At 34.9% G+C, this 15,040-nt stretch overlaps 1 protein-coding gene across 2 annotated transcripts in view; it reads left to right on the forward strand.

Annotated features, from left to right (window-relative positions):
* Lim3 (Lim3 homeobox protein) overlaps positions 1 to 14,888 on the forward strand; it is a 34,155-nt gene extending 19,267 nt beyond the window's left edge. Inside the window, exons 1-7 of one of the 2 annotated variants that reach the window (XM_085185220.1) lie at positions 4,777 to 4,921; positions 7,252 to 7,426; positions 7,906 to 8,108; positions 8,283 to 8,466; positions 13,505 to 13,662; positions 14,014 to 14,184; positions 14,344 to 14,888. In XM_085185220.1, coding sequence (XP_085041346.1) covers positions 4,825 to 4,921; positions 7,252 to 7,426; positions 7,906 to 8,108; positions 8,283 to 8,466; positions 13,505 to 13,662; positions 14,014 to 14,184; positions 14,344 to 14,504 — 1,149 coding nt within the window. In that variant the 5' untranslated portion in view covers positions 4,777 to 4,824 and the 3' untranslated portion in view covers positions 14,505 to 14,888. Of the gene's footprint in view, positions 1 to 4,776; positions 4,922 to 7,251; positions 7,427 to 7,905; positions 8,109 to 8,282; positions 8,467 to 13,504; positions 13,663 to 14,013; positions 14,185 to 14,343 lie in introns of those variants that run through there. The other variant, XM_085185211.1, reaches the window with a different exon arrangement.
* The last annotated feature ends 152 nt before the right edge of the window (positions 14,889 to 15,040 follow it).

Consider the following 15,040-nt stretch of genomic DNA (forward strand, 5'->3'; position numbering starts at 1 on the left):
AAAATAAATATTACTATAGATTGTTTCATTCGTTTGTATGACAAAGTCGAATCACATAGCAAATGTAGAGTTGTAAGTTCAATAGAAAATAATTGATGAGATGGACTCCGGTTGTATAATGAATTTAGAAATAAATAAATACAATAGTTTAAGTAAAGGAATTTTACTGAATAATTCGAGATGTTATTAATAAATTTTATAGTATACTTTCTATAATACAAGAGCACATTTGACTGCTTTTAGTTGACATTATATCATATTGGCACAAGTACTAAGATAACCCCCCATTGACAACAACGATAAAATGGCAGGCGCGCCGCGTGCCACCTACAGAGCGTCTCTAAATTGCATTTTAATCTAATTATATGACGATATAATTTTTCGGTCCCGTCATAATCTGATAACGAAGACATTATCGAATTAAAGTGCCGTTTGCAGTGGGTGCGTGCCCGGCCGTGTCATACGTTCTTAATTGTTTGTAATATTGTTGTTATTATTTATGATTTTGCACATGGAGTCATTAGTGCTATTTTACAATTTATTATTGATTGACAACAGACTGTTTAATCAATGTTTTCAAGTTATTCTATATATTAGTATATTTAGTTTCAATTCCGCCAACACAGCTTGGAGATAAAGGCTATTGACAGACAGACAGACAGACAGACAGACAACACAGTGACCTAATTAGGGTTCCTTTTTTCCTTTAAAGGCACGGAACCCTAAAAATAGCAGAACATAGATGGTATTCAATTTCTAATTTACAATCTGCCTATAAATTCAAACTACACAAATATATTTTTTGAATAACAAGAATCATAATATCAATTGGAGTTTGAAGGGTATTTTTGTGATCGTCCCATACGATAACTATTTTCCCATAGTAACATAACACCAAAATAGAGGGCCCGGGCACGCTTCTGAGTAAGGATGTCTTTGGGGAAACCAAAAATTACGAGACAAAAAACCTTACAAATGAACGTGGGAAAACGACATTAATAGATAGGTATGGTGTACTTAAATGAGAATTGGTAAAATCCACGTGTAAACATTCTACTATCAATATTTCTAGAGAGGGATGAGGAGGTACGTACATGCCGGTGATTTATTTTAAGCTTCAACCTGTATCCCGGTTAAAGCAGGTTAGGCATAGGGAACCTGGTATCCAAGTGTTAGGACACTCGGTTAAAAGAGCAAGGAATTTAAAATATTAAATATTTCAATCCCCCGAGTGGGAATCGAACTCACAACTGTCGCGTTTACATTCGCACACTTGTGCTCCTGCGCCACGAGGGCCTTGGATGGTGCGGTTAATACTATCGTTATTTAACAGTTTAGTACAAAACAGCAGTTAACATAAAGGTAGTATATTTAAAAATACATACTTTAGAAATAGTTATGCTAATTATTATTCAAATAACTTTATATAAATCTGTACATGCAATGGTTTACTTAAGCTACACTTAGGCTTATTGATTCCGCTCGAGTACGCGCCTGTCGCATCCGATGAGCAGATTAGCGGACAGGCAAGAAGCTCTTGCAATGCGGACACGGAGGCAACCCTCAATTACCGAGCGCACGCGCACGCGGCCTGGCTCTGGGGACGCACGCGACCACCCTTTATTATTATAAAATGAAAAAAGTACCATTCCCTTTTATATTTAGTGGAATTGTTGACTTTAAATTGTATTGTTTACAGGTGTAATGAAATAAAATAAAGAGAATAGTAAGGCCTATCTATAAAATCTCTACATTTATAAAGAAAATAAAAAAAATGTAACCTGAATAATTGAAACCCTTTCCATTGTTCAACTAACAGTTCAGAAACAGTGTATTAACGACTATTTCGAAAATCGACAAAGCGGTTAAAAAAAAAATATATTTCACAAGTTACAAAAGGCAAGTATTCGCAAATTTTTGCGGCCCTATTGCTCGGATGTTAATATTGTTCCTATAAAATATCAAATTATCGATTAGCTTTAGTTAATGTATCTTGCCTTTTGCTGTAACTGGTTAATCCTTTTTGGAGCAGAGAGCAGTGTAGAACTAGGTTCAAAGTTCAAGACAAAATTTCTTCAAAATCGTGACCATGCATCCATAGAAAATATCTTTTTCTTTAATGAACACCTACCTCATCATCGCCAATAATATAGGTCATGGGTACGGATAACTTTACTCTATTGGCTGGCAATTCTTTCACCACCCATCCGATGTTAGAGATGTTCGTGAGCAAAAGCAACCACTAGAAAGGTAAATGGGTGCGTTTGCTCATGGTGGGTCCTTTGGAGGTCCTTTGACACGTTTTACTACTTTTTTGAGTTCTGTACCTACCTCAAAAGGGTAAAACGGAACCCTTATATCCTCACCCTTGTCCGTCTGTCATGAGCATTTATCTCGAGATTGAGTGCACGTATCGATATAAAATTAATGTTAAATTTTAATAAAAAAGGAGCCTATGGTCCCTTAAAGCACTGAAAACATCAAGCTTCTAAGTCAACGCAGTCAAAAGATACGAGCGTTTATGCATTGATTTTGCTGCATTTTGTATGAAATTCGCCGTGGAATCAGATTTTATAGGTTCCCGTGGATAGACACTTATGAAATTTGGCAAGAAGTGATAACTTGCACTACAAAGAAATAAAATATGATATGAGTGAAGAAAAAAATTTATAGATATTTTACAAAAAAAGCTTAAGATTGTCAATTTTTTGAAATTGTACTCCAGATTCTTCAATTGTGTCTCATTGACATATTCGCGTGGAATCCTCGCATTTAACTAGTTAAATTTTTCAAATAAACCTACTGTTCGAGTGAGTTAAAGATCTCAACTATATTTTGCATCTTCTTGTATCAATCTTAATTTTTTTCTTTTAAATAATCCCAATAACAGAATTATAAGGATATTTTTGACCGACATTGTAACAATAAATGATATTTTCATACAAATTTTGTTAACCTCTGAGCGTAAGATACACATGACAGAAATACGACTAATTTAAGTGACTCTAACTTAATTAATCATTCATTTTGGTAACTGGTACGACCTTTTCATAAAATAATCATACAAAACTTTAGCTCAATAGGTTTTATTTCAAAAATCACCTCTAAAATTATGAGGCATATCTAGTTGCTTCCAATTATTTTAAATAATAGGGGAGAATATTTTTTTATTATATTTATAAGCATATAAACTTACATATTATATTAAGCAAATTTTATTTAAAATATCAATAATAAATTTAACTGAGCTACAGTTTAGCTTTAGTTAATCTGTATAAAATTTTGCATATAACAGCAAACTTACTATTCTTTAAGTTTTCAAGGGCTGATATTGAGTTCCTCCCGATCCTGAGGACTAGTGCAGGGAGTGACGGTCTACATTGATTTATGTGGTCGTAAAGTTGCACACGCCGCTGCCCTCGCGCTCACTTGTATAATTCATTGTGCCAGGTCACGCTTGACCACGGCCTAGACCGGATTGTATTACAGATTTATTGTTCAGATTATCGAGAAACTTTTGATATACCATATAAGTTAGAAACGGGGAAGTATTTATTCGTACCAATTTCTAAACAAAGTAAACAAGTAATAATTTATTATTGTCGCAAACTTTTATTTAGGATTACTTTGATATATTAGTTATATTTATTTATTATACGTAGCGCTACGTTTATGACTATGGTGCTACGGACTATATTTTCAATATATTAATTTAATTATTTAGTTTGCTCTTTATAATCTATCTATCTATCTATATATATATATCTATATATATAAAATCGAAAGGTCACTCACTCATCACGAAATCTCAGAAACTACATGTGCTAGGAATCTGAAATTTTGCATAGGAGTTACTTATAGGACGTAAGTGCTCGCTAAGATGGGAATTTGCAATATTTGACTTCTAAGGGGTTGTTTTTGGGGTTGAAAGTTTGTATGAAACTTCGTTACTACAAATGCTGGGAGTCTCAAATTTTGCATGGACGTCGCTTATAGGACGTAGGTACTCATGGAGAAATTAATAATAACGTAGTTCACGCAGGCGAAGCCGCTGGCGGGCCGCTAGTATATATATAAAATCGAAAGGTCACTCACTCATCACGAAATCTCAGAAACTACAAGTGTTAGGAATCTCAAATTTTGCATAGAAGTTACTTATAGGACGTAGGTGCTCGCTAAGACGGGAATTTGCAATATTCGACTTTTAAGGGGTTGTTTTTGGGGTCGAAAGTTTGTATGAAACTTCGTTACTTCAAATGTTAGGATTCCCAAATTTTGCATAGACGTCACTAGGACGTAGTCATGGAGACAGAAATTAATAATAACATAATTCACGCGGGTGAAACCACGAGCGGGCCGCTAGTAAGTTATAAATACAAATAATTAATTTTCAATTAAATGTATAAATACAATTAATTAATACGTATCTTTCATATATTAAAAAATAAGTATTCAAAATTCACTTAAGCAGGCAAGATTATGTGTGAGTAAACAATTCCTTGTTATTTTTCGACATTATTTGGCATAAAAAAAGAAATATACTATCCATACTAACATAGAAAAATAATAATCATAACAATAGAGTCCATTTGTCTACTAACACTTGTAGTGTAAAACGTTCAATATCATTCTCACTGAAACGCGAATTTTCCCGCAATCGATCGCTGGGTGGACCAATCGGCGGGATTGGTCGAGGGGCGTGGTGGTTGTTATCATTAGAGAGACGTCGTCCAATGGCATGGAGGCAGTGATAAGAGGGTTTGGGGTTGTTCCGAGGGGTGGCATCAGTGCGTCGGACGCAGCGGCTCAGGGCGGCCGTGGATCATGTTGGGTGCCATGATGTACCCCGGCGCGGAGGATGAGCTCGCCGACATGCGCGTACCGCCGATACAGCTCGAGCATCTGCCTGAAGTGTTTCTATGTACGTAAACGAGAATGTGTTGTGCTGGAATGTGTCAAGTTTTTCTGTGATTGTTTGTTTACGAGTTTATAAGTACGAGGGAGCATTATAGATATAGTAATACTATATACTATATCGTGGTAAATGGGTCAAAGATCGATATCAATTATCGATATTACAATATCGCTATATAATAAAAGGGATATTCAAAACCAATAAAAATATAACCGATACTATTTATTTTTGTTGTTAAACTGATCATTTAGATATTTTTTATCGTTATTAATACCGGTTTTTGATTCGATTTATTTTAATAACAACAATGCAATGAAGAAAGACATTTGATTTCATAAAATAGTCATAATGTTAGCAGGAAAAATATATTTGAAATATACATACTCGATGACGATTTTTCTGTTGTAACTAAAATTTAATTTCTTTGGTTCTTTCCGTTTATTTCTTATTCTTCCTCTGTGTTTGTGTTTTATATCACGCTGAACAACTTTTGCTATTGGGCGGCAATTCATTATTTCTTATAGTTCAGTTGGTTATAAATCAGGTGTGCCAGTCTTCAAAATCAACTATAGCCTAGATTCTAGGCAGAATTAATAGCTATACAACAAAAAAGTTTCATTCAAATCCATCCGTAAGTATGTCGGAAGATGTGCTCATACAAAAAATAAACACAAAAGCAGACAAACAAACATGACGATAAAACCTAGTAAACTCCTTGTTTATGTCTAGGAAGACGAAATATAAAATAAAAGCTTTTAAAATACGGTCTCATACGGCCGGATCATTGGGCGGATTATTTCTTTAGCCTTCGCAATCCATCCTTCGCCTTCTTCAGACATACAAGCTGAAATATTGTTAAATGTTCTGAAAAAAGCAAACTATCGACCTACAAGCAACTTTAAGAAGAATTTACCAAAATTTTCTAATATCATATTTATATTGTTTTCCTCGTATACGTTATTAATAAAACCCTCGTAACGAAGATATATGCATATTCGTCATAAAAACATTGAAGATTTATTTAAAGTAAGGGAATTCGGTGGACACCTCAACCTTTTTGAAAACCAAGAGCAGTTTTAGGTTGAACCATTCGAGCTCAATAAACATCTTAATGTTGCTAAAAAAACATACGAGTATTTTTGGTCTACATAATGATGTAACAATATCAATCACAGTACATTACATCACTCTCAAAGTACAGAATTTTTTTCGAGATTAGGATTCAATTTCATAAAATAATATAATAGGAAAACAATCGAATAGAATTAGGATTTAATAAGACATTTCAAGACACAGACATAATAAAATCCATCCCATTCATAATTCCATTTTTGATTGGCCTCCAGCTCTGTTATAATTTTAATTGCGCGCCAACTGACTTCCAGATTAAATTAATTTAGTAATATGGGGTAAAACCATCAAAAAGTTTTGCTTCATCTGTAAAGATACACTAGGAATGTCTGAAAACTTGTTGGTAGGGTGTACTGTAGGTACTCCTAAATAGAGATCAGCACTAACGTCACTATGACAAAGTATTTGAAATCATAGGTGAAGCGGTTATTCTTTCAGTAGAAATAGAAGCGGTATGGCAGGGAAATCTATCTATATAGTTTATTGAAAAAATCGGTCTGTCTGGAACTATGATGAATTAATTTCTAGAATGTACTTCAAATGTGGCATTAGTAGACTCATTTCGAATTTAGATAGAGAGAGGAGCTCGGTATTAGATGTGAGCTTTAATGCGCCCTTTAAGGGACCTTAAACCTACACTGCGCATGTCCCAATCATTGCTCCGAGCTCCTCATGCTGAAACGCTGTGGGCACCGCACCATGAATACATGGACTGCTAAGTAGTATCTTTTTTTAATTTAAGGCTAGAAAAATAAAACCGGTCAAGTGCTTGTTCTATGAAAAACCCTTTAGATATTTATTTAATTATTTTTTAAGTATTTGTGGTTATAGCGGCTACAGAAATATATTATCTGTGAAAATTTCAACTGTCCGACTATCATGGTTCAGTAGATATAACCAGGTTTAACATTTTGGGTACGAAACCCTAAAAAGTATTTTCTCAATTATTTTTTTTTTCAATTTAGAGCGGTTTTTCCTGAGATTACTGCGTTTAACTAAACAAAAGCTAACTGTGTTTATGTATATTAGGTTCATGAAATTAGGTACTTATGAATTTCTTTGTAGAATTCATGCTATTGTATGTAATAATAATAAATGTAGGTAAAAAATAAAAAAAACAATATTATTACCCTATTTTAAGAGAGATCGTTGGCTTTTTAATAAAATATTATTGCTGTAGAATTTATAGTATTTATTTGTTACAGCTAGTATACCTAAGTGTGGAGGGTGCCATGAAATGATAGTGGATCGATATGTGCTAAAAGTGTCGGACCGCACGTGGCACGCGGGCTGCTTGCGTTGTGTCGAATGCCGTGCTATGCTATCGGGGAAGTGTTTTGCAAGAAATAACCAATTATACTGCACTGAAGATTTTTTCAAGTAAGCCTCTTGATAGATTTTATTTTTAGCTTCACGCTAACAGGGTTAGGTCTAGTGCCAACACACTTCGCTCTCCACTTTCCGCCGAATTTTGTAGTTGTCTAGTTATGGAACTCAACGCCGCGCTTTGCCTCGACACCAGAGCGAAGAAATGAAAATATAAAATATTTCGTTTCCTCGGGTGGGAATCGAACCCACACCTGTAGCGCTTACAGTCACACCCTTATGTATCTGGGCAACAACTGGCCTTCTGATAGAGAAATATCGAAAATTATGCATATGCTTTATTCTAAACTTGATTCAATCTTCTTATAATAAAATAATTCATACATACTATATTCGACAATGGGATTTCTGCTGCTATCATAAATCTATAGTGTGCTACAAACATGATACCTAGATTTTATTATAGAAAGAAATTAAAGAATTAATAACAAATATCACTTTGATAATGTTGTGGGTTGCGGCTGTTGTCCCAGGCGGTTCGGTACGAAGTGTGCAGGCTGTGGGGAGGGCATCCCGCCGACGCAGGTGGTGCGCCGTGCGCAGGCGCATGTCTATCATCTGAGGTGTTTCGCGTGTGCTGCTTGTGCGCGCACTCTGAACACTGGTGACGAATTCTATCTAATGGAAGACGGAAAGCTCGTGTGTAAGCCCGACTATGAAGCGGCGAGGGCAAAAGGTGAGTCATAAAATAATATGTAGATATCATATTCATATGGTAGTTTTAATTATTTTATTGAAAACGAAATTTACTCATCTAGAAATTAGGAACATTTAAATTAATAATTTCATTTGCCTAGTGTTTTTTTTATAGAAAACATTGATAACAACATTAATAAAAGTCCGCTAACAGGTGAAGGTTCCCTAGACGGCGACGCAGCCAGTAAGCGACCGCGTACAACTATAACTGCCAAGCAGTTAGAGACCCTGAAGAGTGCCTATAGCAGTAGTCCAAAACCAGCCAGACATGTAAGAGAACAGCTAGCTCAAGATACGGGCTTAGACATGCGTGTGGTACAAGTCTGGTTCCAAAATAGGTAGGTTGTTTTTCTTTTTGAACTTTTAACATCTTCTGCATCACTTACCATGAGCAGATATTTTATAAATATATATATCACTGATCACACGGCTTTCCATGTTTTTGTGCGTTAGGTAGAGAAACTTAACCATCTTTCTATCTATCTTATCTAAAGTAGATTGCCAGGCAAGAAAATGTATATTTTTACCAATGTACCAATCTGATGAGATTAAAATCGAAGTGTTGTAGCCTCTATGTTTAGGTTTTCTTTGTTTAATTGATTGAGTAATTGAAATACTACATACTTATTGAAATTATCCAGTTATAATTGCAATTTATAATATCCATGTCTATGAAAATGATATTTATTATCTGTGATGATCATGAAGCTACATCCTACTAAAGTATTCATTATAATCCTATAATCTTAAAAGTGGAGTTGTAAATGTGAGTATTTCTCTACCATACAAGGCAAATAATCGCGTTCAACAAGTACTATTTATGCGATAACGATTTTCACAAGCATATTAATTTGAAATCGATTTTGGATATAAATAATCAATTTTGCATAAATGTTTAACCTGTAAATGGTAACATCCCTCCAACTCACACTCCCAGTAACATCAGTCTATGAGACTAAGTTATTTTTTTGTCTTCTGCATTTAGGGTGTAGAAGTTCAGTAAAAAATTCGTGTTTAATTTTTACTAAAACTTTATTAAATTAAATATGACAATATCAATAAAGATCACAAACGAATCGAACAACACAAACAAAACTAATGTATGACAATATAATATAATACAAACAACAATGAGAATAAGAATACAATTAAAAATTTTTAATATTTAAAAATGAAACAAAATAAAATTTGAAGATTTTTATACTTTATTCGAAATCAATTAAAAGAAAAACAAACTTACAAATTTTGTACACACGTATTACAAATTTTTTTGGAGCATTCTAAGCAATTAGGTGTATCGCACTTTACACATTTGTAATTAGTCATCCTATTTTTTGCATAAGGACAATAACTACAGTTTTTTCTTTTTTCTAATCTGTCAGTTTTATCTAATTTCTTGCTTTGACAAGGTTCTCCTTTATTATCTTCAGGATGAATGGTTTGTTTTATTATTTTTTTTAATTCCTCGGGCAAATTTGGTATGTTGAGTCGAGTCTCCGTGTGTCTTCTGATAAGGCTGAATCCGATTTTTTTCAGGAAATTAAATCTATCAGTTTTTGTTGTGCTGTGAATATTGGAAAATAGAACATGGCTATTGGTACAGCCCAAAGAAATGAGGTGGTAAAAAATCGCCAATGGCCACCTTCTGGTACGCCGATTTGTTGAGTAAATACTACACTTGTAGTCTAAAGTGTCAACACCGGATTTAGTGGCATTGTAAAATGAAACTATTTCGGGTTTGTCGTTCCCTCTATCCCTGAACTCTGAGTTATGCATAGAGGAAATTAATATAACTGCCTTATACTTTTTGGGTATAAAAGAAAGGAGAGTCATATTCTTTGTATATCCATACGTACATGATCCAGCCTCTTTTTGTCTGTTAGGAAAAAACTCAGGAGGTATTTCTTTCTTGTTTTTTTTAAGCGTGCCGACGTATGTGAGCTTTCGCTTCTCTAACTCCTGAATTAGTTCTATGGACGAAAACCAGTTGTCAGCTGTTATGTTTCGATTTGTATTGATGATTGGCTGAGCAACTTGAATCACAGCCTGAGTCGGTTTCAATAGTTTTTGTTCCTCTTTTGTTAGGTTTTTCCCATCGCTGTCTTTGCCTACATAGATATAGGCATTTAATAGATACGAATTGTGGGCGTCCGTCAAACATATCAATTTTATACCGTATTTTGCCGGCTTATTCGGCATATACATGCGGAACGGGCATCTTCCCCGAAATGGTATGAGTGTTTCGTCAACACATGCATGGGCTCCTATTGAATAGACCGCCTGGCAGTTTGAAATAAATATATTGAAAATGTTAGAAATGGCTGCTGCAGGGTGTGTTTTTTGCCTCTCACTCCTAGTTGATGAGTCATCAAACCGCAAAGCTAGTAACAATGTTTCACATTGTTTTAGGGAATCATGTCTATGATTCCCCGAAAAATAGGACGACCAGTAGTATCTGTTGCAAAAAGTGATGACAGCCTTTCACGACCAGATTTGAAAATTGAGCATAAAATCAAAAGGCCTAGCAAAGCTTCAATTTCGACCAAGTTTGTATTTCTATAAGATGAAGAATCGGGGGTTTTCAAATTTGCTCTTAGTTCTTCTAATTTTTTGTTGGTGTTGACCACGATTTCTTGAAGAATGTCTTTTGTAAAAAATAATCTGAAGACATCCTCAGCAGTCGGATTACTCAATTTTAAGGCAGGACCTTTAATAGCAGTCAATTTGATTTTAAGAATATTCCTTTCTGGCGTTTTCGAACTCTTATTAGGAGCTTCTGAATTCCAAGAAAAACAATTTTTTTTACCGTGATAAATCGATGGTCGATTGGGAGCTGGAGGTTGCTGTGGCGTGTCATCATCGCCGCTAGTATCACTGCTAGCACTGGAGAAGTCCTCGATGTCAATTTCAGGATCGCTGTCATGATCTGAAGAAAAACAGTGGTCACTGCCTAGATATGATTCATCAGAGCCAACTTCAGCGTCACTTTCTGGTATATCATCCATGCAAAGCTGCATAATTCGTTTGGTCCTTTCAGACACATTTGGAGGTATATTTTGGCATTTTTTAGACATTTTTATCTGTAAAAAAAAAAAAAACGGAATTGTATTATTTGATCAGAAGTGCGAACATAATGGTGTTTGTTGACGTTTATAGTAACATCCGACTGTCAGGCGGACAAAAATACAAACATTTGAAGTAAAATCCGTCTGATGGGCGGATATTATTATAGACACTTCCAGTAACATTAGTCTAAGAGGCGAAGCAATTACTTACCTTTGGAGTAATATCCGTCCTAAAGGCGGTGTTACTTATTTTCAAATTGCAAATTTATAGTGAAGCACAAAACTTTCATCAAAGGTAAACAAACACAATCAAGGTGATGGATCAACTGAAGCATAGCTGGAAGGTGGAGGTTTCAACTTGACGTTTACGCCGTCTAGCGGCAAAACTGTTAAGCTAATCCGTCCTACAGACGGATATTACCGTTTACGGGTTAAACCACAAAGCGAGTTATCACTAACGATTTTGAAATGGTTGATATTTAAAGACGTAAATAACCTTTTACTTACGGATTTTGAGTACAAGCGATTCACCTGTGTTTGTTCTAATTGATATATTCTTAGCAGTTATTGCATTTTCAAGTATGTACTCATAAATTTTAATAAAATGATATTTTTGGTAATTAATTTTGTATTCAAAATGAAACGGACGTACAAATAAACAAATTAAATACCACTAACTAACAAACCTTATGTCTCTCACCTTGAATAAAAAAGAAATGACCTCGACTAAAAATGTATAATTCATGATTTTTTTATACAAATAAAATATCTATAGTACTCTTGCATGTTACTGGATATAGAAATGGAAAAGGAATTGTGTAGGCATTGCTTTGTTCCTAATTAAAAATTTTAGTTAGAACATTTTCCAACGAAATCCATTAAATGACTATTAAGTACATTTTATTGTAAAAAATTTCATTACAGTCGCGAATAATATTTTTGTAAATTTCTTTTTCCATAATAGACAATTCATTTCATAATATGTAAAAATTCTATCACATCTAAAGTTAAAGAAGCCAGTTGTGGCAATTCAATTCATTAATTTCATTTCCTAGGCCTTATAAGCCTTTACTATATAAAGCATTATTATTATTATTTGAGTTCTACCAATCAATGCCTCCAGAATTCGGCGCTAGGTATGGAACGGAAGTGTCTCAATGGGAACGGAACGGACCAACTAAAGCTTTACAATGTATTTCGATTTCTTTTATAAATACATTCATATTGGCCTAATGATAGGTGTTATTTTAATACGACTGTAATATAAAATTTGTATGTATGGATTACTTAAAAAAAACATTTAATATTATGATCTACGTTTACTTTTGTAACTAGTTTGTCCAATTCAAACTATCGCGATACGTTTGGTTTCACGTGACCGGCTCACGTCACGGCGGCCGTCACGCCCTGCGCTTTGGCCTCGCCTCGTAAAACTGCACCCGTTATCACAATGCCAGACTTATACTTTGATCAACCATATCTATTATCCATGTGAACATGTTACACATAATAGCTTATTCATTTATAGAACAGTGGTATATATATACCACTTATGGAAAATGAGACCGTCCTGGCTCAGGGACACAAGGGTGTGACTGTAACGCGACGGTTGTAGGTACGATACCCACTCGCGGGAACGAATTATCATTTAATAATATTTTCATTCGTTCGCTCTGGCACCAAGGACCCGCGTTGATATACTCAACACGTAATGCCTTCGAAAAAACGTCAAGTGTCTTAACACTAGGTTTTCTCTGTCCCCTATTGTGTGCGAGATACGGCGAGAAGTTAATTAGATTTTCTTACAGAAAATAGGTTACTTTATCAAGTTAATTTACAGAATATATAAAAAAAATCTATTAATAGCTATTAGAAAATGAATCCTTATGTAATATATATATAAAAGTCTAAACAAAGATTTTTTGTCCATTTCATAAAGTCAATAATATTACGCAATACTTACACAGTTAGGCAATTTCGTTGTTCCAATAATCCATTGGTAATATCGCAGGCCGAGTCCCCGTGGACTGGGCGGAGGCGCATTAATTAAGCGCGTACACGACGTCGCGTCGGCTCCCCGCCGCTTTACTAATAACACACGCTAAATATACACAATAGGGAGCTTTAAAGCTTTTCAGGACTTTTGATGTTCAATTGTTAATATGTAAATATAGTATCGTAGGGCGATTGTGTGTTTATTATACTTATTAAGCAACAACATTAAAATAAAAGTATTACATATAAATAATGAATATTAATAGAAATAAACACTTGAGAATAATAAATAATGATATACGTAACGTTGTTACAGAAGAGCAAAGGAAAAGAGATTGAAAAAAGACGCAGGGCGGACCCGGTGGTCTCAATATTTCAGATCCATGAAGGGCAGCGGCAGTGGCTCCCCGAGACACGATAGACTACTCGACAAGGACGAATTGAAAATTGATCTGGATTCCTTTAGTCATCACGGTATATTTTTCGTATTATTTTATTTGAAGTAACAACTTTTCTAATATACGATTATATACATATTTGCATTATTTTTTTATTGATGATATAATGTTATCGAATTTTGGGTTTAATGAGTTACTTTGATCAAAAGTTATAAGACGAATATTAAATATTGGCATAGTATATACGAGTAATGTTGGTGGATATACGTGGCTTTTACGTGCTTGTTAAATGCATCGGTCGATAATCTAATATTACTATACAATTTTTCTAATTTTACTGAGCTTTTGGAATATAAATGATAAACATTACTTAGAGCTTTTTCTTATTTAGTGCCGTACTTAGATGCAATTTTTTTTTCAATTGCAGAGCTAAGTAACGACAGCTATAGCACAGCAGCGTTGGGAGGCGAAGAAGGGTCGCCTGCGGGCGGTGCGGCTAGCGCTAGGTTTGGGGCTACGCCGCCATATCTGCGCGCGCACTCGCCACCTCACGCACACTACCATTATCCCCCCGATCATCTTGTTTATACTAATATAGGTAAAATATTAAGTTAAATTGGAAATATATTTCTTATTATTTTTAGTCTATTATAGATATTTAAATGTGTTTTTTTCTCTTTCTAAAATAATTCCGATTCTACTTATTTTCCAGAGCATTCTCTTACTAACATAATTTAATATTTTTTTATTGTTACAGGTCAGGCTATGAGCGGTGCTGGTTTAGGGGCCGGAGCAGGTGGTGCGTCGGATATGAGCAGTTCATCATCACCAGCAGCTGGGGGATATCCAGATTTCCCACCTTCCCCGGACTCTTGGCTGGGAGAACCGCACCACTATTCGCCGCGAGGTTATCCCTAGCGGCGGCCACCACCGGCGCACGCGCACCCCACGCTCCCCGCGCCCGCCGCGCCCGCCCTGCATCCCATGCCGTGCACGCCGCAAGCTCTCGGCTTACAACCTCTTGAGCTTGTCGTCAAGCGTGAACTGTGATGTCCTAATGACAGTGATTAAATTGTAAAAACACTTCTGAGTGATGTGAACGTACTGTACATAATTAATTATCGAATTTTAAAATTGAGTTATGTATAAGAGGCTTTGTTTGTAAATAAGATATCGAGAGACTTGTATTTGAAGATTGAAACGTGTAATATCAGTGTATATAAACTTTTAAGAACGTATTTGATGTGATAAGTTCACTAATACTTAAGACACATATTTTATTGACAAATTGAAATTGTTGCTCTCGTCTCAAATTAGTGTTTAACTAATAGAAATTATTATTTATCTATGAATTGATAAGATATATGTTTTCTGTAATCATTACTAATGTACATATGATTAATGTAATTATTTCTTTAAAATTTTAAGTGTAATTTCATAGTGATATCAAACTT

The sequence above is a fragment of the Heliconius melpomene genome, chromosome 1 (genome assembly GCF_056956725.1).
Source record: "Heliconius melpomene rosina isolate 202511_hmr_F chromosome 1, ASM5695672v1, whole genome shotgun sequence".
NCBI classification, from domain to species: domain Eukaryota; kingdom Metazoa; phylum Arthropoda; class Insecta; order Lepidoptera; family Nymphalidae; genus Heliconius; species Heliconius melpomene.